This window comes from Branchiostoma belcheri, unplaced genomic scaffold, assembly GCF_001625305.1.
Source record: "Branchiostoma belcheri isolate BF01 breed outbred unplaced genomic scaffold, Haploidv18h27 scaffold20, whole genome shotgun sequence".
NCBI classification, from domain to species: Eukaryota; Metazoa; Chordata; class Leptocardii; order Amphioxiformes; family Branchiostomatidae; genus Branchiostoma; species Branchiostoma belcheri.
In genome coordinates, this window is record NW_017803491.1 from 3,450,120 (window position 1) to 3,473,322 (window position 23,203).

The 23,203-nt window shown below is 40.3% G+C and overlaps 3 protein-coding genes and 1 long non-coding RNA gene across 4 annotated transcripts in view; 2 read left to right on the plus strand and 2 right to left on the minus strand.

Moving 5' to 3' along the window:
* Nucleotides 1-1,108: 1,108 nt before the first annotated feature.
* LOC109469163 lies at nucleotides 1,109-1,774 on the minus strand. The gene is made up of 3 exons (XR_002140172.1): nucleotides 1,629-1,774; nucleotides 1,407-1,475; nucleotides 1,109-1,154 (listed from the first exon to the last, which is right to left on the minus strand). It is a non-coding gene; the product is annotated as an uncharacterized LOC109469163 (long non-coding RNA).
* Nucleotides 1,775-3,409: 1,635 nt separating this feature from the next.
* Nucleotides 3,410-12,412, plus strand: LOC109469228 (protein SPT2 homolog). The gene is made up of 9 exons (XM_019767690.1): nucleotides 3,410-3,586; nucleotides 4,329-4,461; nucleotides 5,106-5,957; nucleotides 6,382-6,499; nucleotides 6,993-7,070; nucleotides 7,674-7,769; nucleotides 8,958-8,960; nucleotides 11,390-11,670; nucleotides 12,315-12,412. Exons 1-9 carry the CDS (start codon nucleotides 3,527-3,529, stop codon nucleotides 12,407-12,409), a joined length of 1,716 nt encoding a protein of 571 aa, XP_019623249.1. The 5' UTR covers nucleotides 3,410-3,526; the 3' UTR covers nucleotides 12,410-12,412.
* Nucleotides 12,413-14,123: 1,711 nt separating this feature from the next.
* On the minus strand, nucleotides 14,124-22,564 carry LOC109469348 (synembryn-A-like). The gene is made up of 16 exons (XM_019767857.1): nucleotides 22,299-22,564; nucleotides 21,540-21,587; nucleotides 21,024-21,225; nucleotides 20,775-20,844; nucleotides 20,484-20,559; nucleotides 20,222-20,274; nucleotides 19,875-19,963; nucleotides 19,135-19,244; nucleotides 18,761-18,855; nucleotides 18,003-18,156; nucleotides 17,612-17,707; nucleotides 17,241-17,302; nucleotides 17,035-17,117; nucleotides 16,407-16,560; nucleotides 15,368-15,487; nucleotides 14,124-14,680 (listed from the first exon to the last, which is right to left on the minus strand). Exons 1-16 carry the CDS (start codon nucleotides 22,383-22,385, stop codon nucleotides 14,539-14,541), a joined length of 1,641 nt encoding a protein of 546 aa, XP_019623416.1. The 5' UTR covers nucleotides 22,386-22,564; the 3' UTR covers nucleotides 14,124-14,538.
* A 220-nt stretch (nucleotides 22,565-22,784) lies between these two features.
* LOC109469210 (formin-binding protein 4-like) overlaps nucleotides 22,785-23,203 on the plus strand; it is a 13,247-nt gene continuing 12,828 nt past the window's right edge. Inside the window, 1 exon segment of the mRNA XM_019767657.1 lies at nucleotides 22,785-22,995. Coding sequence (XP_019623216.1) covers nucleotides 22,899-22,995 — 97 coding nt within the window. The 5' untranslated portion in view covers nucleotides 22,785-22,898.

Below are 23,203 nucleotides of genomic sequence, written 5' to 3' on the forward strand. Positions count from 1 at the left end.
GAGCAACACTTGTCTAGCATACATAATGATTGTAAAATGATACATTGCATGGTTTGAAGAGCTTTAACAAGAACTTCCATTTACAGACTTGACTTTTTTTCATCCAGAGAAATGCTGCTGGTGGGGCGGTGGCAGGACGTTACTGATCTGTGATGCAACTTCAGTCCAAGCTTAGGTAACAATCCCCTCTGTCTACCCGAGGCATCACCAGCAGGGAGAATCATAATCACTTGGTTGTCAGCACTGAGGCAAAGAGAATGTTGGCAACAGCCCTTGTGACGGCACTGGCAAGGGATTAGGACACTTTGAGAGCAATGGTTACTTCTGCACACAGTGCTTCAACCCGTTCCTGTGGCAACCAGGTCCAATGCTTGGCCTGATCAGCTTCTGTACCCACGCTGACGACCGGAATTGCGCTCAGAGGTAACTACAAAAGTTTAGTCCTCCAGAAAACAGTGACTTCCCCAGTTCTGTTAGCTCATGATCACTTACGCACTTCATCTTCCTGTCCTCCCTTCTGGCCAGGTGTCTTTGTTCGGGATCTCAAGACTAACGGATACATACACCATCACCACCTTCCACCACTCACACCCCCCTCCCCCCACTCACACTCCCTCACCCACTCACACCCCCCTCACACCCACTCACAAGGCAGCTCATGTAATGGTCAGGGTTCCCGACCCACTGACAATCACATAATGCAGAAAGAAAGTCAGGCAGTACAAGATACCTAAATAATCATGGGCTAACAGAACGTACGGAAGTCTCCGTTTCCTAGAGGACTGAACTTTGCAGCAACTCCAAACACGACCCCAGCCCCCAGCATAGTCACAGAAACCAAAACAACCATACATCGGACCTGTATCCCACAGAAACAGACTAAAGCCATGCGTGCAAAAGGAGCCAAAACCCTCAAAATGCCCCAACCTCCAACCAGCAATGTCACTCAGGATGTCACCAAATCAAACTCAAACACCTCGCCAACAACCAAGAAACTTGATTATCACTGTCGAAAATGTCTCAGATACACAGAGGGAATTCAAGTTTGGTGCCAAAAGCTACTTAATGCACATCACAAATCACTAACTTTTTTTAAGGCAACAATAAGGTACTGGAAGATGCTGAGAGATGTCTCATTCCCTGCTTCTTGCATCCTAAATCCGACATGAATGTCAAATTACCAATAATTAGAACAAGGCAGATTCAGTTGATCATTTTGCTTGTGATTTTAAACACTAAATAGGCACGCAATCAACTATGCCTTGTGCCTTGGGGTAAGTTATTATATAATAGTGCACGTGGAACCGTCAATTACAGACAAATTTTCAGTAATGAATTCCACCGTCATAGGCTACAGCTACTGCTGAGCAGATACTTGTCATATATATTATTGACAGTACAATTACCTTGTCATATTTCTGGCACAGGCCGTCCTTCTCCCTGTGTGTCTAGTTAGGATGTCTTCACGTGTAGTCCTATGTTGCAAGGAGAGAGAATGTATATATTAGGTCATAGAACGACTAACGGTTACATATTTCGTGGAATTTTCCGCGCGTGGTTCAGAAGTAGAAAGCAAAACGATCCGAAACCAAAGACATTTAACGGTAACAGTTACTGATCCGACTCACCTTTATACTGCGGGTCTACTCGTCGTAAAATCAACGTTAGGTTTGAGCTCTCAAATTCTCCTCGGTGTAGTGATGCCCTGGGGTGTGGAGGTTTAGCACCTCCATTCCCTAAGTTGCAAAGAGAGAAACATTGTATCACTATTAGGACATGTTGACTCCAATGGCAGAACGTTTGAAGGTTAAGCTACATAGTTAATTCATTACGGTTTTTACCTGATTAAATTACGAGGAGATTTCCGTGCAAGTGGTTCAGAAGTAGAGAGGAAAACGCTAGGAAAGCAATTACTTGACTGTCCGCTGAAGGTCACGTTACATACAACCGATTCCGGTAAACTGCAATATTGTCGACAGTCTCACCTTTACATTGCTGGTCTCCTCGCCGGAATGTTAACGTTATGTTTGAGCCCGTCGAAATTCAAGTAAGTACTTGTCGGTGTGGTGAGGCCCTGGGCGTTTTTGGCACCGCCATTTCCCCACATTTCGGCTTGCAGACAGCCGTGTCGATAGAAGAGCGACTATCTTCCCCTCGAGCTGTAGAAGCAGTTGAAGTCGACTGATTGAACTCAGCCGTCCCCGCACTCTGGCTTTAACTTCCAACCACCTGTGCGAAGAATTCTAGCCTCCGATTGGTCGATTGAGCAGAATCTTGGCATGCTCATTGGTCAGAAGAATGCACGTTTCCCATTGGTCATCTCTGCTGATTAGATTAATTTTGACGATTTGGTTTGCCAAATATGAGCCTGCAAAAAGAGCGCCGGCTAGCGACTTACTGGATGCTACAGTATTCAACATGCCCTTCAAAAAACACAGAATATGATACTGGTCTCTATTAAAAGCCATTAAAAACTAAATCGACTGATTGATAAATTGATTAATTGAACTAGGGGATATCTTGCTATTTGGTTCAGGCCTTTCGCCAGGTTTCTTCAAATCTAAAATTTCTTATCCGACCTTTTGGGATTTTTTAAAGTATACTACACACAATCTACAGTTCCCAATCATTGTTTTTTAATGAACGTGCTTAATTAGGCATGGCAGAAAGTAAACATACGTTTCGTTTTTCCAAATTATTAATCTTTCTTTGACAAACGTACTTACATTCTCGCACATGCACGATTTTGATGCTCACATAGATAATTCTAATTTATATTAGATTGCATCATAGACGCAGTCACAGTGCGGTCATGATAAGCAAAATACACATTTGTAATGCGTTTATTCCCACTAGACAAGTGCAATCACGTCAAACATTGCCCTTAGTCGATCCATCACCGATCCCTAGGCCGCCATATATATACTAGTATAGGCATCGATATATCTTGCTTTGTGACGTTTAAACTGTGATGACGTAGATGGTCACCAGAGGCGGGTCACCGGTACCAGAGCTGCGGTCACCAGAGGCGACGCCACGGATGGAGACTTTCCCAGATGACTTATTTTGCAGCAGCTATAATTATGAATCAATGATTACGTTAGAGACAGTAACATTTCCTTATAAATAACAATTTAGCATGTTCACAGTCTTGTCAAATCAGAGTTGAGTTCTGAAAATTCTGAAAATTCACATACTCCACAATTTTAGTTCACAAGACCCACCAGAGTGGTTCCAATATCATGGCTATTTTAGAGGCGAAACATATTACAAAACAGACTGCACTGCAGAGTAGTATGAGTGGTTCCTGAGTGAAGGGAGCTTGCTCGCTTGTGTGCAGCGCGGATAATTGTCACTAGGGGTCGCTAACAACCTATTGCGTCATCACGCGTCAGCTGGTTTTCCTTAGCTTTAAAGATGGCGGCGTGAAAGTGAGCAACTCGTGTTCCTCTTCCAAATCGTTGCTAATTTTGTCGAAATCTCTCCTTTTCTATCAGCACAGAAGAACTGAACGACGGAAGGAACCATGAACTTCGAAGACCTACTAAACATCGCTGCCCAAAAGCAGAAGAAGGCGGAGAAAGAGGTGAGAAATAGTTGGATATTTTGAGAATAATTTTGGACGAGGGGGAGGGCAAATGATCGATCATACATGTTTGTTATCCGGCTGTACTGTTGTGTGAGCAAACGTTCCCAGAACTTCCTTCCCGTGGCTCTGATTTTAAAGCAGAGTAAATCATTCTTCATTCCCGGACTATTTAGATCAACTTAGACAAAAGAAAAAGATTTTTCTCGTTGGGATTTTTACATACATACATGTAGTAGTACCATATGCTTGTCTCCTTCCGCCCTTTCTTTAGCCTTCTTCTGTGCTTAGAATATTAAATGGTGGTTACACCTTTGACAAGTATGTTAGAAAAGGCAAGGACTTGGAAAACGGTACTACTCAATGAAAATCTATTACTGTACTAGTTGTAGTGCTATTTAATAGAATCTATATTACGTATTAGTCATATATAGAATAATATAGCTTACATGTAGGTATGCATAATGATGTAGCAAGCAATATTTGGCAGGGCTTTATCCAGACTGTCTGATGTGCAATTTTAAATATGGATGAAATTTAGCAATAAAAAATGGCCGGGATTTTAATTTTTTCACTTCTTCAATGTGTCAACCTAACGTTACATCATAATACATGTAAATTACATGCTCAAATAATGTCACTGTTATTTAAAAAAATTGTTACATGACAGATACATTTACATTGTACATTTTGTAATGCAAGTACATTCTTATTGCTATATTTTCTGTATTGTTCCTTACAGCTGTCCAGTACAAGGAGGTACAGCACAGCTGCCAAACCTGCTAAGAAAATGGAGAAGCCCAAACCTAAAACTGTGCAGTCAGCTGCCATCAGGGCACTCATGGTGAAGAAACATGAGGAGGAGAAAAAACACGGTAACATTTCAAACAAGCAATAAATGTATCCAATTGCAAGCAATTACCTTTTTTTATCTGTCTGAAGAAAAAGGATATGTTTACTCCTCTTAAAAATATTGGAACAGTCCTGCTTTTATAAGTTCAATTGTAGTCAGATTGTATCTTTCTTGTTGTTGTATACTGAAAGTGCATTTAACTTTCCATCAGTTTTTTCGTAGTACTACTAGGAGAGAAAAAAATTTCTGCATGTATAGTAGTGTGTTGTCTTACACATATTTTGACATAACACCTGCATACTTAGCCTGGTTACCAAACCTATTAATATTAATAATGTATTATAGCTCCCGAGTCCTACATCCTCTCCGCAAATAGGATGTAGGACTCGGGAGCTATAATAGGTTTGGTAACCAGGCTACTGCATACTAGCAGACATTTTTCACATTTGTTCAATCAAATGACATGACAAATAGAAAGCAAATATAAAATAGAAATGACATGTTAAATAGAAAGCTAGATACTACATGAATCAACAATGACCAAGCTGTAAAGCTTGCAGATTAAGATACAAAGGCTGAAATAAGCAATTAGGCAATTAGGGTTGAACAGAGTCCATATGACAATCTTACATTCAACATTCTTTTGTTACTTGTACCCACTTTCAGCTGCTGAAGCCAAAAAGAGGATGGACGACGCTCAAGAAGTCCTCAGTAAGAAAAGGAAAAAGACAGACATCGTGAAAAGTCTGGCCTCGGCAAATACCTCATCTAGTAGTAGTAAAACAGACAAATCTCAGGACAAAAAGACACGCGATGAAAAATACGAGAGTGAAGAACACAAAGCCAAACATATGCAATTCATGCAGAAGGTGTCAAAATTAAAATCACCAAGAGAAGAAGTGGACAGGAAAAGGACCGACTATAAAAGGCCGCCTGATAGGCCAGTTCCAAAGAAGAAGGCCCCTCCTCCTCCATCTAAACCAATGAGCTTCCAGGATCTAATGAAGATGGCCGAGAAGAAGAAAGACGAACCAGTGCCCTTGCCAAAAATCCATGAACAGTTGTTTGGTGCAGATTCTGATGATGAAGATATCACAGAAGAGCCGAGATATATCTACAACAGTAAAGGGCGTTATCTAGACACCAAAGGCTCTGAATCAGGCAGCTCTAGCGTAAAATCAAAATCAAGAGATCAGAATGATAAATCAAGGGGCTCAGGGTCCAAATCAGACAAATCAAAATCATCTAACGATACATCTAAATCTAGCAGTGCAATCAAGGTTGATGCTTCCAAGAGACCTAGCACATCTGCGTACAATGGTACCAACAAGCCTGGTACCCCCTCCAAACAAGTGTCACATCCCACTGATAGAAGAGGGCCTGTCTCAGACAAGTCCAGGTCAGAAAGTGCCTCCAAACCTAAGTGTACTCTGGTCGTGGAGAGCCTCCCGTCACGCGTGACTACGGGACCACCGCGACAACCTCCGCCAAGAAGAGGGTATGAAGATATGAGGAGAGGTAATATATGTACATAACAGATTGTATTGCTGTAGATGCTTTGCTTTTAAAGTAACAGTTCCGGATCACAAATATTATGCCATGCAATCGTTGTATGATCGCACTCTGAAGGCATTTTTATTTTCATAAAGTCTCATTCATCTGTACTTCAAAATTCAGCTTTCTTAAACTTGTTGCTTGTTATATGGAAAAAGTTGTCTTAGATCCACATTGGCAGTTGGTTCTGTCACAGCCTGCGTGAAAATTCTACTACATGAAAATCATACAACAACCCACATGAAATGCCATAAGGTAAAGAAAAAAAGGTTTACGTCTCTGCTGCAAAATCATTTTTTGTCAACACACATTTTTTAAAGTGTTTTAAAGAATAGGCTACATGTAGTTCAAATCTCAGACATGACCTTGTATGACCTTGTGACTGCAGGTATGAAGAGAGGATATGACGATTCTGAAGAAGAGTCGGACGACTTCATTGATGACTCAAACGAGGATGTGGACTATTCCAAGTACATCCGAGAGATCTTCGGATACGACAAGAGAAAGTAAGTCCTGTTAAAAACAGAATCATCACATTTATACATCTACTGTTTATGAAAGGCTGAATAAACCTGAGTTTTCGTGTTTTTTTGTTGGATATTTGGTCAACGCTGCATCAGAATTTTGCCTGTTGCAGAATATATTGTCCAACAATCTTTGAAAACTATTGATGGCACTATTAACTATTAACTCACTCTCACTGTCCAGTCCATCATCTGTTGTTCCCCGTCTTCTGAGGGTTAGACGTGCTTGCACTGCAATACTGAGGCTTTATGGCAGCCTGCCACTTGCCTTTGTCCTGTGGGTTTACATTATACCGACGGCATACTTAAATACACGAATATGACCTTAAACAAGGCATTCTGCTGAAGTGCTGTGCAGAATACATCATGGGTTTCATGCAGGTGCAGTACGTTCTGCCAACATGCTGCCTATGTAGTACTATGTGTCTATATTTACTTACCATGCACCTGTATCCCCCCCTACCCCCATGTACAGGTACCGTTACGAGAGTGACCGTGAGATAGCGAGTATGGAGTCTAACTTCAGACAAGTCATGCAGGAGGAGGCCAGGAGGTCAGACCATTCTTCTTATTTGTGATGAAACTTACTCTAATAAAAGTTTTTAGTACAAGTGTATGTTGGTGTATTCTAGTAGGGGTACAGTAGAAGTTTATTTTGATGAAAGTAGAACTTGATAACAATGATTACAGGAGAGCTCATTTGGCCATCACAGTGTTCACTGGATGTAAGTCTCACTTACCTCTTTGATTAGGAATTGCAGTGCTGTCTGCATTTCTTTTCCTGCAATAAAATGTCACAATTAAGCCGCTAACTTTTAGCCTGGACACTTGATCAAAAGGAGTTTTATGCAGACTAAAATTGTATTTTGTATGTTGTACCATGTCATTGCATTAAGAAACACAGACCCATACATTGTATGGGAATACATGGGAATAATTAGAGTTTTTTTGTATTCATGATATTCATATACATGTATACCTTGATCACTACTAGTAGTTATCTCCAGCAGATCCTACAGCAAGACAGTATCCATTCGCCAGGGGAGTGTCCATTTATAGGTCTTTACTCCTCTGGTCAGTGGATACTGTCTGGCACCATAGCATCTGCTTGTAGGAGTAAAATTTGCTATAACCATTATTCCCTATTCCCCTGCAGTGCCCGTCTGGCCATACAGGAGGATGCTGATGAGTTACGTAAGGCTGCTGAGGAGGAGAAACGCAAACAGAACAGGTCAAAGGGCAAACACAGAAAGTAGTTCCACTCAGCGATGCACCAGAAGACGTAAATGGGAGAAAACATCTAAAGCACCCCATGCAGTTTTAGAGTGGCAAAACTGAATTTTCAAAGTCAATTTTCTGATCATTCTTTTCAAAAGTTTAATAACGATATCATGTTAGGCAAAAGTTCAATGTCACTGGTGCTAAATGGTTGCTTGTTTCGTATCGTAGGCTAGTGAGTGAGGCTGGATCTAGCTATTTATGGACGGTAAACAAAATAAAAGGGCTTCTCGTATAGCTTGTTTTGGGGCTATTTCAAATGCTTCATGTATGAAATAATGACAAAAATGTGCTAAGAAATGGCAGTAAATGTCAATATCAGACAGATTTGCTTGTCCGGTTTATTTTTTTTTATTTTGCCGCCCTGAAATTGCATTGGATGCCTTTAATGCTTATCTTGGGACTACAACATCTAATTGTAGAGATTGAATTGGTTCATATAATGAATGCCATTTGATATTTTGCTACAGTTATGTATCATATTATGTATCTTGTCACTTGGCATAGGCCAGCGTAAAGATTATACACTTAAACATGTATTTATGTTTCACTAGTACCTGGTGAATGCTTGAATCTTAAGTTATTGGTTGTCTTTTCTGTAACATGCTACTGTGAACAATGTCTGAGCAGTGCAGTAATTCAAACGTTCTGTTGTGAACAGTTTCTGAGCAGTGTATGTAAAATGTAACATTTCTTTTGCAAACAATATATGAGCATTATATGTCAACTATTTACGCTCAATTTAGATATGCATTTTTGTTCGGATTTTGCACTATATGTATATGAATTATTATGCATCATTCTCATTACGTACAACAACATACTGGATTATATTAGAATTTTGGTAAACCTCTGATAAACTGAAGAGTGTAGATTATTCATGTTGTCATTATGATTATATTACTTCATTTTAAGTTATTTTAAGATGACACTGAATTATGTACCCTAGAATACTAGTAATTTATTGTACTGTGTGCAATTCTACCTACCAGTTTGATTTTATGAATATCCATATCATGCATTAAAATGCTGAAAAGTCACTGTCAGTTATGTTATTTATTGACGATTCTATTTGACAGGGAGGTAAATCGTGACTTTTGTTCCACAAGTAGCCTTTTATCCCTTAGCAAACTCAAACGTTTACATTAACTTAATCTCCAAGTTGGTGTGTTGATCGATCCTGCTTTCACATGCCCATATTTTCTCTATTTGACCTTTTTCTACCGCACCCCATGCTTTAAAAGGCATCTAATGCGATTTCAGGCCAGGAAAACTGGAAATATTCCGAATAAGGCAATCTTTGTGATATTGACACATACTGCTTCACATCAGCACATTTAAATCAGCATATCATACTTTGGGCATTTAAAACTGCAGAAACAAGTCCCAAGATGAGTCCTTTATTTTTCTGGGTACCCTAAAAATCAGACCAGGGCCCTTCCAGTAACAATTTTCCGTCATTTTTGCTCCATTAGGGTCAATATACATTGGGATAGTTTGGTTTCAACTCAGTATGTAGATAAATGACTAGAATATTTGCTTTGAAAAATCGGCCCTTAAAACTGCACTGGATGCCAGGTTTAAGGCCCACACTACGCGACGTATAATACTAGAGAAAAGCGGAGCCCGCTTATTGACATGTGTGTCTTACTGTGTATATATGCGATGCGCACGAGATAGTAATCTCCAAGCAAAGTCTCTAGATCATGCAAGGGGAGTCTACATGTATGTTGGCCGCCTGTATTAAACCATTGGCTGCCTGTTGGATACTGCTTGGCCAGTTTGATAACTGTCTTGCCAATCCGGTACTGTATTGCAGCCACCCAAAGCCCAAGTGGAGATAAAATGTAACGAGGATGTGTGACCTCTGTGTGACTTTGATGACCTTGCGCCTTACTATTAGACAAAAATCTTCCACCACAAATATTTGTGACCGCCTTTCCTTTAATACGTCAATCTTGTGTAACTAACGTGCCTTCCTAAATGCTTTTCTCTAAATCGACGTCATCTTCCACGTGATCGAACCCCGCTGAAAACATCTGAAGTGGTGTTAAATTGGTTAGTTTACGCCACCCAGTCATCCTGAGATGTTTTTCCTAGGTCCAGTTTGCCTTGTTACCATGGGTGGGCGTAGTTGATGAAGTATTTGTAGCGTCATCTTGATAGCCTCCTATGCAGGCTTTACGAAGGCGGTAGAGCTTTTTTTTTACAAGGCTTTCACGGTGCCCTTTTTGTGTCTTACGGCATATCGCAGTTGCTGAAACAACACACAAAACCCGGCACAAATAGAACAGATATGCCCTAAGAAAAGAGGGTTTTATAAAAGTCCTCACAAAAATCTACAGCCCAGTAGTGGAGCCTGCTAAGGAGGTTATGATCGTGGTATTGTTGAGAACAGCGCCTGACGCAAGACTACGTTTGTCACGTACGTAATACATCAGTCTGACTTGAGAACCGACCGAGAGCCGCACGTTTCCTCAGCCCCTGATCAAAGGAAAGATTCAGGTATTGTGAGTATGAGTTCTGCCTAGTACCTTCTACTTGTATAAGTCGGAGTAGAGACTCTGATCTGATAGAATCGGCGATTCTGTCGGTAGAGACTCGATCCGATCATGATGTTAGTGTCTTAGGGCAGTTTCCCATTCACAAATCCTAAATTTTAAGTCAATTTATTGATCTAAAATGACATAAATGAAAATTCAAAAGTTCTATCTAAGTAACACGAATCAAAGTTGAAAAGTTCCGACCGTCTGAATATCTTAAAATTTACAGAATCTGATTCCAATATCGTGATGTCTGATGGTTGATTCTATCGGCAGAGGTCCGAATAGGAGTTTCTGTTGACAGAATTAGAACCAAATGTTCAACCCATTGGAATTTTAAGTTTTTTTTTCAAAAAGTAGATATCGGTAAGAAAAAAAAGGTACTAGTATTTTCCTTCTTGTCTGTTCAACGCCACGTGTGCATGTTACGCGTTAAGTCCTACACTCTTAAGGCAAACCTGGAAACATTCAAGGGGAGTTTGCAATACCAAGGGAAATGAAAGAGCCAAATTAGCCTGGTAGCATACCTCTGTTAAGTCCCAAGCACACAGAAAAGCTCTTGAAATCAAATGACACATACAAATTTATCATGTGACGAAAGAATGATGATGTTGTAATGACCTTCAACAATGTAGTGAAATTTCGTGGGCGTTGAATATATATTGAATGAATGACGAACTAACTATCGTTGTATAATTCAACTTCTAGCTTTTCAGTTATTACCTTCGTCAGAAGGTTATGTGTTTAAATACATCATACATATAGGGGTTGCTGATTTTGTAATCGGTTATAACTTAATTGGGGTGTGGTGCATGTATATCTTTATGATATTTGGTAGGTAGGATACGGTTGGGAAAAGGAAGGTGAAGTTCAATTTTGGGTACTCTAGCAGCTTTGTAAGGTACTGCAGCGGGGAACATGGGTATGATATCTCGTGCTGTGGACATGCTATGGTCTTGATTTTTGGTTTTCGATTGATGGTTTGTCCAGGGATGTTTAGGAACATGGGTTTTTCTACAGCGCTGTTCTCTTTTCTGTGAAGAATTCAGAGTATCACCTTCCTCCAGTACACCATGGAATGGGCCCACATCCTCCTCCTGTGCGGGACTGTGGGACTCCTTCTGTCCTCATCTTCAGCGGTGCCTCCTGGGAAGCCTACCGGTAGCCCCTCCCTCCCACCGCCGGTCGTTAACAGTCTCGGTAACAAGCCGGCGGCTGACGGGAACAAGTCCGGCTGGCAGGACATCCAGGACGCGTACTTCGCACTGTCCAGCATCCGGGAACAACTGGATCAGGCCCGGGAACAACTTCAGGAGGCGTACGATAATAACGGTGAGCCCCACCACCAAACACACAACCATGAAAGAACGGCAGATTCTACAGTAGCTAAGTTCTATTGGCAAAATGATCATGATCAAACTAGACTCAAGCGGAAGTTTCAGATGTTTACAAAGATCAAGGAGGTTTGAAATCAAATTTAAAATTAGATTTTAAACCCCCTTGCAAAGACATGATATGGTCTAGTGTGACAGAGAGCTAGTTACCGCTTGCCTATGAAGATATAAGGTGAAGCCTACGGTAAATTTTGATTGCGATTTTGGAATAAAACATTCTTTTTACGTATCCAAGTGTTTTATTGAGTCGACATTTCGGTGACCGTCTGTCACCTTCCTCACGTCCGGCACCTTCCTCAGGGGAATTCTGACTGGTTCACATTGCAGAGCACAAGTATACAATCATGTAGATGTGACAGACGGTCGGCGGAACGTCGGATGAATAAAGTACTTGGCTGCGTAGAGTATTTTAGTCAGTGAGTTACCAACCTGATGAAACCATTCACAAAGGTAAATTTTTATGTAGCTAGTTTCTAATATTCTGACCAGATCTTTAACGGTTGTAAAGCTGACCATGACCCTAATGCGCGAAACCATTCAGTTATAATGTGCGTAACTGTTTCGCACCTTGTTTACCACCAGATTACGAAGCTGCCCGGAGGCTGGCCCAGCAGATCCGTGACCTTCAGGAGGAGCTACAGGAGGCGTACAACAACCTCACCGCATTGACAGGCTAAAGGAACAGGTACAAACTCATACTGCAATTATAAGGACACAATGTTCAAGTATCCATGCCTTTCCCACACCGCCTACGCTTGTATACAATACTATTAGTAAGTTTTGAACACCAAAAGACGGTTAAACCGACTCATTGACGTAGATATGAGTGGGTACAGTGTGGACCCAGGTGTCATACATTTGTATGTTCTCATGACCATTCATCATTGTGGTACCCACTGCCCCCACAGTTTGCCTGTTTGTTAAGTTTGTTACATGCCTTACATACATGTATTTCATTGTATTGACCTTTATTGTTGATTTTGACTGATAGATCCCAAAGTCGACATGAACGGTTCAACCTGATCATTTCTTCTACCCATACATTCACTGCTTTGTTTTATTTTGTTTTGTTTTGCAGGAAGCAAAAGGGATCAGCACCGACCATATGGCGAACTGAAGATTTTTCTCCCAAAATAATATTGAAATATAAAATGTTACACCCTATCAAACTAAAAACACATGGCCAGAGGTTTTTTGTATTGGTGTAAAAGTATCAGTCCAAGTAATAGGAATATTTCAAGCGATACAAAAATTCAGCAACTTGAAGACGTTATAACATGATCCTATTGACGATGTAAAGTCTTACGGATTGTAGATGAAGTCAAGCAAGAGAAAAAAAAAACATGCAGCAAACAACTAGATGTCTTCTTGTCATTTTTCCAATATATGGTGAAAATATGCCTGCATGCCACAGTGAAAGATTGTTAATAGTGTAAAAAGGTAATGGAAAAAAAGATACCACATGCATATTACATTCAATATAGCAATTTATTGTCATGTATGTCAGAAATGCAAAGGCTACCTAAATTGTGCAGATCCATGTGCACAGGTATCAGGCTATGTTTCTCACCATCAACGGTACAATATTTTGTATGCACAGGTAGGAGCAGCAGGACATATATATTTTAGGCAATTTTAATAAAGTATAAATTTGAACACATGATATACATCTGACACTTCTAATCCATAGCTTTCTGTAGTAAGACAAACATTTTGGGGTTGTAAACTCCTCTAAGGGCATCAAATTAGAGAGAAAGAAAATGGATGATTTGGGGGAAAATACAGAGGAAGAGGATAGTGCTTTTCATTGAAAAAAAAGTTGTGTATTGCATTAATTAAGAACAAAGTTATGCAAAAATTTAGAATTCAAGGGATCATGAAGAGGTCTTTTAACATCAGAAAACTTGGACCAAATTTTGGCACATTCCTCATATACACATTCTACATGAAAAACTAGCATTATGTAGTCCAGTGGTTTGAGACTTGAATTTTGTTTTGCAACGTAGAGTTGTGTAAAGGATAGCTGGACATCCTGGACTGATGCTGTGTACAGTATCACATGATGGTTATTAATGGTAATGTCTCATGTACAACTACATCCAGCAATCACACAATTAGCTTTTATATAGTCTAAACTTCATATCAGGATTAGAGAACATGATCAATATGCTCAGCACAACTAAGGAATGTCTTATTTCAGAACAACATTTACATAAACACACATGACTAGCTTATGTAAGTCTCTGTCTCTTTAAGTATTACACCTAAAATACTATTGACTTCATACGTACATACACACGCACACACACACACACACACATGCACATATGCATCCACACACACACACACATACATGTACATACATGTACATACATACAGTATATAGAAAACACAACAGAATTACCGTATACAAAGTGATATCCAATGCTAACTAACAATAGCTTATACATGTATATTAGTCAATTACATTGTATACACAATATGTAGTACTCTGGTATATACATGTACATGTACATGTAGAACAATCTACAGGTAACATATTCATACATATAGTATGTACTTCGTCCTTGGACTGCTCCATCAAAAAGTAGGGGTGGTCTTGTTTTCTTCCCAAATAAAAGGTCAAACGTTTATTTACACAATTTGTGTGTCTGTCCCCACTGTTTGGTATTAGTTTTCCATTGTCCCCTTTCAGGAAATAAACTTGTCCACCCCTGATTAATTTAATGGAACAGCCCACATGCAACAAGTTGATTTTGCAAAAGCTTTGGCCATTTCCTGGGTGCAGGACAGGAAAGAACAACAATCACTCGTTTGGATCGTCCTCTTCGTTGTCGGAGTGATCAGGGGGCGGAGTCTGTGCGCGGGCCACCATCTCGGCCACGCCCCCCTCCACCACGTGTAGCCGCCCGTCACTGCCAATCATGGTGGGTTTTACAATGCCTTCCCTACAGGGTGCAAAGGGAAAAACTTCATTAACATAAACCACTTTCTGAACACTGCAGCAGTGACACATACATTTTTGCACTATAAGCTGCAGTGCTCTAAAGTAGAACTAGTCAGTAGTGTTTATTGTATATTACTGTAACAACTTTATAATGTAAACTACATGTACTGCATTTAGCCCACATGCGCATGAAGGCGCAAAGTAACATCATTGTCATTGCCAGATGAAGATGACAGATGGTCACCAAAAAGTTGGCTTGCAAAACTACTTTGCTTGCAATTGTGAATACAGTTATACAATGTCATTTACTAACCTGATGAAATTATTCCAGGATGTTAGAGGAATGATAAATATTTGAATGCAATGTCTAGATGCAGAGAAAACTGTAGTGCAATGAGTGCCGGTATGATGCGAATTTCCTGCTTAACCTGGTCGTGTTCTATGCATAATATCTTATTCAACATAACACAACAAGCGAAATGTACATTGGTATGAAAAAGAAGATACTAAATGCAATCTAAAACTGTGCTATTTATCTTATAATTCTATCAGATGGTACTAATATCAGAGGAAACATTCATCCACAGTTGTACTAAGTCTTCAATGATGATAAAAAATAGCATACCTTACTGAAGTAGTATCCTACATATGGTAACAACGTCAACTGTGTGCCTGACTGAGTGTGTACCTTGTTAACTTGTCAAAGTCGCTGGCCAGCTGCATGAAGAGATGTTCCTTCTGTTCCTCAGTCATCTCCTCCAGGGGGTTAGGTCGGTCAGGCTCCACCCTCCCGGTCACTGGGTTAATTCTGTCGGACAAGAGCAGACATTGTCCTCAGGATGTACAAATTACATGTAGAGTCTGAGTAGAACATATTAACTGTCACGATACTCTTACACTGTAGGTACATGTAGCCTGGGACCCAGGGTACTGCTTTTGTGAACTTTCTTCTTGCTACCCTCCCTCATAACTTTAAAAATGGCTACTTGGCAGGCTGAAGGTTAATACTGTATTCAAATGTGGCTCCCTTACTACATGTACAGTGTACATAACCTGCCAACCAACTTATGGGATCCAGCATAAACTTGAAACAAGCATGGTATCCTGGCTAAATGGATTTTTAGTGATGAACCAGAAAGGATCATAAAAGTAATGTAGTACAAATTTTTCTTTTCAGGTCGCAGATTAGAATTTTTTTTTCTTCTTTTTTTGGTGTTTTGGATTTCTGTGACATCTTCTGTGCAGATCCTTATTTTTGTGAGAAAACTAGCGGGGTATACTAATGTCTAACTTAAGGAAATATCCTCTCCTTAAAACCCATAATAAGGCCACACCAATTTAGTTTCTTGGTTAACGGATTTTTCTAGAAAAATAATGGAGTGGGCGGGCGAAAAAAACTAAAAATAGAAACAGGCCTAGGCATCCTATTATGGCCCAAAATGATACGATAGGAGCCATGAAGTCAACACACCAGGCTGGTTCAAAATTTAAACAATGGATTTTGAACTTTTAATGGTACCACTGCATCGAAACATAGAAACTGTAACAACTAGGGAGAAAAGGACTGTTTTCAACTGTTCAGGGCAAAATATGAGCATTTTGCAGTTGATTCTGATTTTTTTTTCAAATCTGATAAAAATGAAGCGGGCGAATCTGTTAACCAAGAAATCAAATCGGTGTGGCCTTAGTTAAAACCCACAATAAGATTTGTCTGTAACAGTTCTTACTTGTCCTTGGCCACCAGGTATTCCTCTGTGTCACTTTCCTCATCCCCACTGGAGTAGTTGTCCTGTCCAGAAGACGGCCCGCCCGCCAGCAGGCCGCGGTGCGCGAGCAGTCCCGCCGCGTTACCGAACCCTGTGTACTTCACCAGCCTGTCAACTGTCAACAACAACAACCTTTGATAAACAACCATTTCTTGAATGGAATTCTGCCATTTAAAACAAATGTGAAAATTAGAAAAAAAAACTTTTAAAAGTGTAGGAAAGTGCATATAGTCATGTAGATCCACCTTCTTTTTGCATGTGTCTGTGTTTTATGTACATGTACATGTTAGTAGTTTTATGACCATAAGGTAAACTGATGTACCAGTCATTAACAATGTATTGCTCATAGTATAAAATAATTCATTGACTTTATTTTGGAGTAGGAGGCAAAAAAAAGAAGGTTTTAGCAGTGTTTTAAATGTAGTTGAATCAATTTTAAAGCACAGTAGTCATACAAGAGAGACATATATATATATATATATATATGTAGCAAAACTTTTGTGTCATGAATTTGCTGTAAAGAGGTTACTACAAAAACCATTGAAATAAAACTATATTACTGAAAAGTTGGCAACTGTGCAACTCTTACCATTCTCCTTGCACAGAACAAAGAGGAATTCTGCAGCTGTCTCCTTCACCTCCGTTACTACACAGGTCATCAGACGCACGCACCTGAAATATACACCTGTCTTTACAAATTTGTATAACAAATTGACACATTTTTCTGTTACATAAGTTGTTGTTGCTGATGAAATACATGTGCAACAAGAAAAACAGAAGCAAAAGTTTGCTTACTTGTTGCGCAACTTACAGCCCTCCTGTGGTAAGGATTCCACATCTCTCAAGGGTGGCAAAACCTACACAAGAAGAATATGCATTTGTACATGTAATGGATGAAGCAAATACTGTATGTAGGCAAAATTAGTACATGTTTTACATTGTCCGAACAGTATTACAGTCAAAACTGCCGAAGAAAACCACACAGAGGACCAATGAAACCTGATGTACATGGACAATTGGTCACTATAGAAAGAATTTACAATCATGGAAAAAATCTTCTACGGGATAATCAAGAAGTGGTTAAATTGGCATGACCAGGTGGTCCTTATGTAGACGTGGTCACTTGTCTGTAGATGTATGATTGTACATGAGTAAGAATTACCTACCTTAGTTCTGAGGAACTTCCTGATGTTACGATTGGCTCTAGAGATGGCGATCAGACAGGTCAGGACTGGGGTCAGGGTCTCCAATAGACGTTTGTTCTGCAAAACATGCAAGCTTGAAGTTTTCAACCTACACAATCCATTTCATTCATTTGTAAAAAGATTAACCTTCTTGATGGCAAAGAACAGGTAGCAGGGAAAAGGTTAATGCTTTCAAGTGAAATTATTAAGTAGTTATATATAGTGCAAAAGGATTAAATTGGCAGCAGAACAGAAAAGTGTCCCAGTGCAATTTTCATCGAGCAAAAATTTCAGCAAAACCTAAGGCCATCTTGAGTGTAATTTTTTTCTCTAAAGGCTAGATACATAGATAGAGACAGGATTAAAGTCGTACCTGGTCTATTCTTCTCTCTAAGAAGTCCAGAATGGTCATGATGGCGTCCATGTTCCAGCCGTCATACTCCGTCCCCACGCCCCGCTCCCCCTGTCGGACTATCACCTCACCTAGACAGCTCCTGGGCATGTTGGTCATCAGGTTGATAGTGTGACTGTGGGGGGAGGTCATGCAAAAAAGAAATCTTAGAATAGCTGTATAAGTAGAGTCATGAATACTATATCAACTACATGTATAAAGTGTAGCGTATTGTAGCATTTATATGTAGAATTGTAACATTCCTGACAAGTAATTTAGTCAACACTCTGTTTAGTAGTCATAGAATTACATGTTTTGTATAAGAGTGGTACAACTGCTCACTGTACCCTTCATAAGTATAGTTTAGTGTAATATCGAACGTACGTGTAGAGTTGAAATATTTTCTAGCCAGTAGTTCTTTATAACGCTCTGCCAAACACAGTAACCGTTGACCATATATGTAGCATTATGAGAGACTCATACCAACTAGTAACTTTATTATTTGCCATACATTGTACCCATGACAATCATTGTGCAATAAACTTTGACTTGACATGTCAAATCTGTGCATCTGTCACTAACAACCCATGGGGGTAGTGGGAGTAACACCTGATCTTGGATACTCAACACTCGCTACAATATAGCTACATTTTAGATTTAAGCTCAGAAGAGGAGCAGTAAGACCTGCAATTAGCTTTTGTCTTCCATTCCCCCATATGGCATCTTAGGAAAAGTCTTACCTATGCAGCTCCTCTTGTTTTGTCTCACTAGATGCTCGACACATCAGCATATACCTGCACACAGCTGTCATCTGTTTGTACCGCTCCAGCTCCTCCTAGTGATAACACATGGAATTACAACATGAGCAGGAAGGCCACAATTATTATTTAACTTGGCAATCTAAGAAGACTGTGACAGTCATAGAATGAAAAAAAAAGTTACTGGTAAGTGGACCAACAAAAACATTGCCGTCAGTTTAGATTTTACAATATTTGAAAAGTGTACGTTCCTAGAATCAGAAATTTTATTTCAAATCATCAGAGTTATGAATCTGACCATCCATAACAGTTGGCAATGAATAACAAAATGGCTACTATACTAATACTGTACTAACCTCGTCCAGCTGCCTGGCCTGTCCAGTGAGGGTGACATTGAACATGGTCTTGAGGATCTCTGACAGAAGGTCCACCTGTTCATCTGTCAGGACCACACCCTCCAGTGTACCTGTAAAAATGTAATAACGTAAAAATGTAATAACAGGAACAGAATAGTTTAACTTTTCATTAATGACAGTAATGGCAATGTAAAAACACGTACAAGGCTCAAAATACTGGGTGCATACACTCCTTAGTGCAGGTAAAATTGGAGCTGTGCAGATACATATATTTCTGATGTTTATCACTCGTAGACTTCCCTACTCTTCCCCACACCCCACTCATAGCCCTCCTTACTCTTCCCCACACCCCATATACTTGCACCTACACTCAGTGACTGGGCCACATACATGTACTAGGTGTAATGTAGGTGTACATATGTGAATTTTTATTTGCAGCATTAGACTGTTTCTAGCCATTAAGGATACAAGAAATACAGGATACAGGATACAGTAAAAGATTAATTAATTGAACAGTTTCAGCATGATCCATTTATACTTCCTAAATTCTGAGTGTTGCAGGTAAAATTTGTCTGATGAAGGAAATTTTACAAATTTTTCAATGTTACCTGCACCAGTGCAGGTATGCAGAAAAAAGGATTTCGAGCCCTGACACAAAAAGCTACAACAGATACTGTATAATACATGTACATGTTGTAGACTGTACATCCTATATTATATATGAAGGCATCCAAACATACCCAGAGTGCTGTTGTTCTCCACACCCAGAGTGTGCTCCATGGCTGACAGCAGCAGTGCTGGGGCATTAAACTCAACCTGCAGTCTTTGTCTGACAAAAGACAGTATAAATTTTTGTTAAGTTCACTTGTGCTCAGTGCACAAGTGTTCACAATGATCTCAACCTTTGAAAGATGGTTTTGTAAATGAACATATATGGATGTCTTTGAAATGACTGTGATGATCCATACAATGTATATGTTCATTTACAAAACCATCTTTTTCAAAAAAGATTATAGACAATATGTAACGATTATGAGAAAATAAGACAATAAATATATAGCCCAATATTAAATAATTCAATATCTACCTGATGTCAATGCACAAAGCTGTCAGTAGGAATGTCAGCCTTACAGCAAAAATCTGCAGAAAAAGAATTGATAATTATAAATAAATATAATATACACATGTACACATACGTCATGTATTAATCTTACTGGGGAACTCTAGTACATACACTTCTGAAATGTCAAAACTCATCATGACCTGCCAATGCATTATAAATTATATGTCATGTTAGCTGTACACAGGATGGATGCACATGTACATGTATTATAAAATCACAGTCTTACCTTGACATCATAGGACAGATGAGGGTCTGAGATGCACTTCAGCCTGCCAGCCACCCCCTCCACACAGCCATTAGAACTGCTCAAGAAAAACATTCAAATCAACCATCATCTGGGGCAAGAACTTTGATTCTTAACAGTAAGATTTTTTTCATCTTCAAGATTACTAGTAAAATGGCAGACAAATACAGCAACTGCATATAATAATTTTCTTCAGTTTCCTCTTACTAAACCAAACCATCTACTTAATCAACTCTCCCGGCATTGTGTGCCGGTACCTGAACTAGACCTGACCTGCAGAGTCTCTGTGCAGTGGGACTTGTGAAGATGATGTTACACAGGCACTTCTCTGCCTCTGCCATCACTGTACAAATAAACCAAAAATATATACTGTACATGTATAATTACTTCACAGCAAAATAGAATATGTACAGTGTCAGGGATTTGCAACTTCGAAAGGTCACAAGAAGAACCTTTTTTAGGCTTAAGAATAAAGCCACCGCTAAAGTTTCATTTTTAACAGTACTGGCTCCATAGAGTTACCTTCATCTTCTGGCAGCTCAACCACAGCCTCCGCCCCATCCATCCCAGCATGCTTCAGGAGTGTGGTGACACACGGCGGCTTGGCTAGGAACTGCAGGGAGGCCTTGTCCCGGCTCAGGATGCGAATGGTGGACAGACACGTGGCGTGGCACGATGGCTGCATGTCCTTGTTCAACACTTCAAGGATCGCTGATACAAGATCCTGAAATTTGTACAGAAGAGTGACTACAAGAAGCAGTACGCAATGAAAGAGTTTTACATGTGATAATCTCAAAGCGGTTTCTACCATTTAAGCCCATCCCAACTTGCTGTTGGATATGCTGTTAGTGAAGCTGACGACACTTCTCCATTTAATCACCTTGTTATCAGGACAGCTTTAGTTGGATCTGATGCACTGTATGATGTAAACTTAACAATGTATGATGTAAACATGTATAACAGTATATACTTAGAAATCAATAAAATTGTTGTATTGTGGTACTAGCCAGATTATGAGAAAAAAAATCAGGCACTGACCTTTCTCTGGTCTTGCTGAAGTTCTGGGAAGCCAAACGTCTGTGCATGCTGAGGAAACACATTTTTCACATGTCTTGAGTACATCTTGTCATTGATCAAGTACCGGTGTCGTGACATTACAGGTAACAACTACCTGACACTGCAGGTCTCACTGTGTGACTGGGTAAAATATATACAAGTAATACACAAGCCCTACCCGCAGTTACATGTACTAGTACTCACAAACATGGATACACCTTCTATGTCAGTCACCCGCCTCCTGAGTCCAACCCCTCCCCATCAACTGTTACCACCCCACTCTCCATCACCTGATGCCTCCCCTCCGGTCTCCCATCACCTACTAGTAGGTGCCCCCTCCCCATCACCTGCCACCTCTCTCCTCCCCATCACCTGCCACCTCTCTCCTCCCCATCACCTGCCACCTCTCTCCTCCCCATCACCTGCCAATGCTCTCCTCCCCATCACCTGCCAATGCTCTCCTCCCCATCACCTGCAGCACTTCTCTTTGGTCTTCTCCCTATCACCTGCTGCCTCTCTTCTCCCTAACACCTGCTGCCTCTCTTCTCCCTTATATCACCTGCTGCCTCTCTTCTCCCTATCACATGCTGCCTCTCTTCTCCCTATCACCTGCACTGCTCTCCTCCCTATTACCTGTCTACATGTGTACATCCCCCTCCCCATCACCTACATATGTAGGTGCCCCTCCCCTCACCTGCCGCCGCCCCCCTCCCTCACCCGCCGCCGCCCCCCTCCCCTCACCTGTGTGTTGAATGACTGCAGATGCTTGTATATTTCCGCCTGGTCTCCACCCTGCAACGCTGCCACCACTTCGTCCACTCCCTCCATTGTTGTAAAAGGTGAATTTGTTTCGATTTTCGTGCAACACAACTATAAGACATTCATGGTCTCGATTTTACTGTGATATACACAAGAACATGATTACGGGACAAACCATTAACTACCGTTATGGAGGGAGTTTGTCAACGAGAACAAAAAAGACACATGAGGCTGGTACAGAAAAGCTCAACATAATACAACCTAACAAAAAGCGTTGAAAATGAGCTCTTGTTTTCTCTCATATCATAAAATGACTTCAATGCAATGGCCTTTACAAAAGTTAGTGGTTTTCCCCTAAATGTGGCCATTTACAATATTGAAATCCAGATTTTGTTACACATGACGTGATTGGTTCGTGAGATAGGCCCAAACGAGTAGCAACCAATCACGTCAATTGTCACATAAACGATCCCAAAATGCAATGGGAAGCAAAATGGCTTCCATGAGGTGAAATTTTTCCTCTCGTCTTTTGTTAGATTTTTCCAGGTAATTTTAGCGGTTATTATAAGCCGAGGTACAGGAATGGGGAAGAGGAAAGAGCGCCAGGCGCCCTCTGTTGGAGGGAGGAGGAGGCCGATGCTACAAATCGAGACGACGATACGAAAAGACAACGTGAATGGTGAGGGCTTTTTGGCTGTTGTCAAAGAAATTGCGTACTACTAGTCGCTACTAGATAATTGGAGGAGGAAAATGGGGGCGATTACAGGCCGCATGAGTCTGACATCAGATGGTTTTATCCAAATTTAGGGTTTTGAGTTTGTGAGGGAATAGGAGAAGCTGTCTGAGAATACTTGTCTGTTGCAATAAGAACACTCAAGTCAAAACGC

Bases quoted from the DNA above. Each gene is read 5' to 3' on its own strand.
- LOC109469228 (XM_019767690.1), top strand. From the start codon at position 3,527: ATGAACTTCGAAGACCTACTAAACATCGCTGCCCAAAAGCAGAAGAAG. The intron at 5,958-6,381 runs GTAATATATGTA...TTGTGACTGCAG, and splicing joins GTATGAAGATATGAGGAGAG to GTATGAAGAGAGGATATGAC. The intron at 11,671-12,314 runs GTGAGCCCCACC...GTTTACCACCAG, and splicing joins GGAGGCGTACGATAATAACG to ATTACGAAGCTGCCCGGAGG.
- LOC109469348 (XM_019767857.1), bottom strand. From the start codon at position 22,385: ATGGAGGGAGTGGACGAAGTGGTGGCAGCGTTGCAGGGTGGAGACCAG. The intron at 21,226-21,539 runs GTCAGTGCCTGA...TACAAATTTCAG, and splicing joins TTCAGCAAGACCAGAGAAAG to GATCTTGTATCAGCGATCCT. The intron at 19,964-20,221 runs GTAGATATTGAA...GTCTTTTGTCAG, and splicing joins GCTTTGTGCATTGACATCAG to ACAAAGACTGCAGGTTGAGT.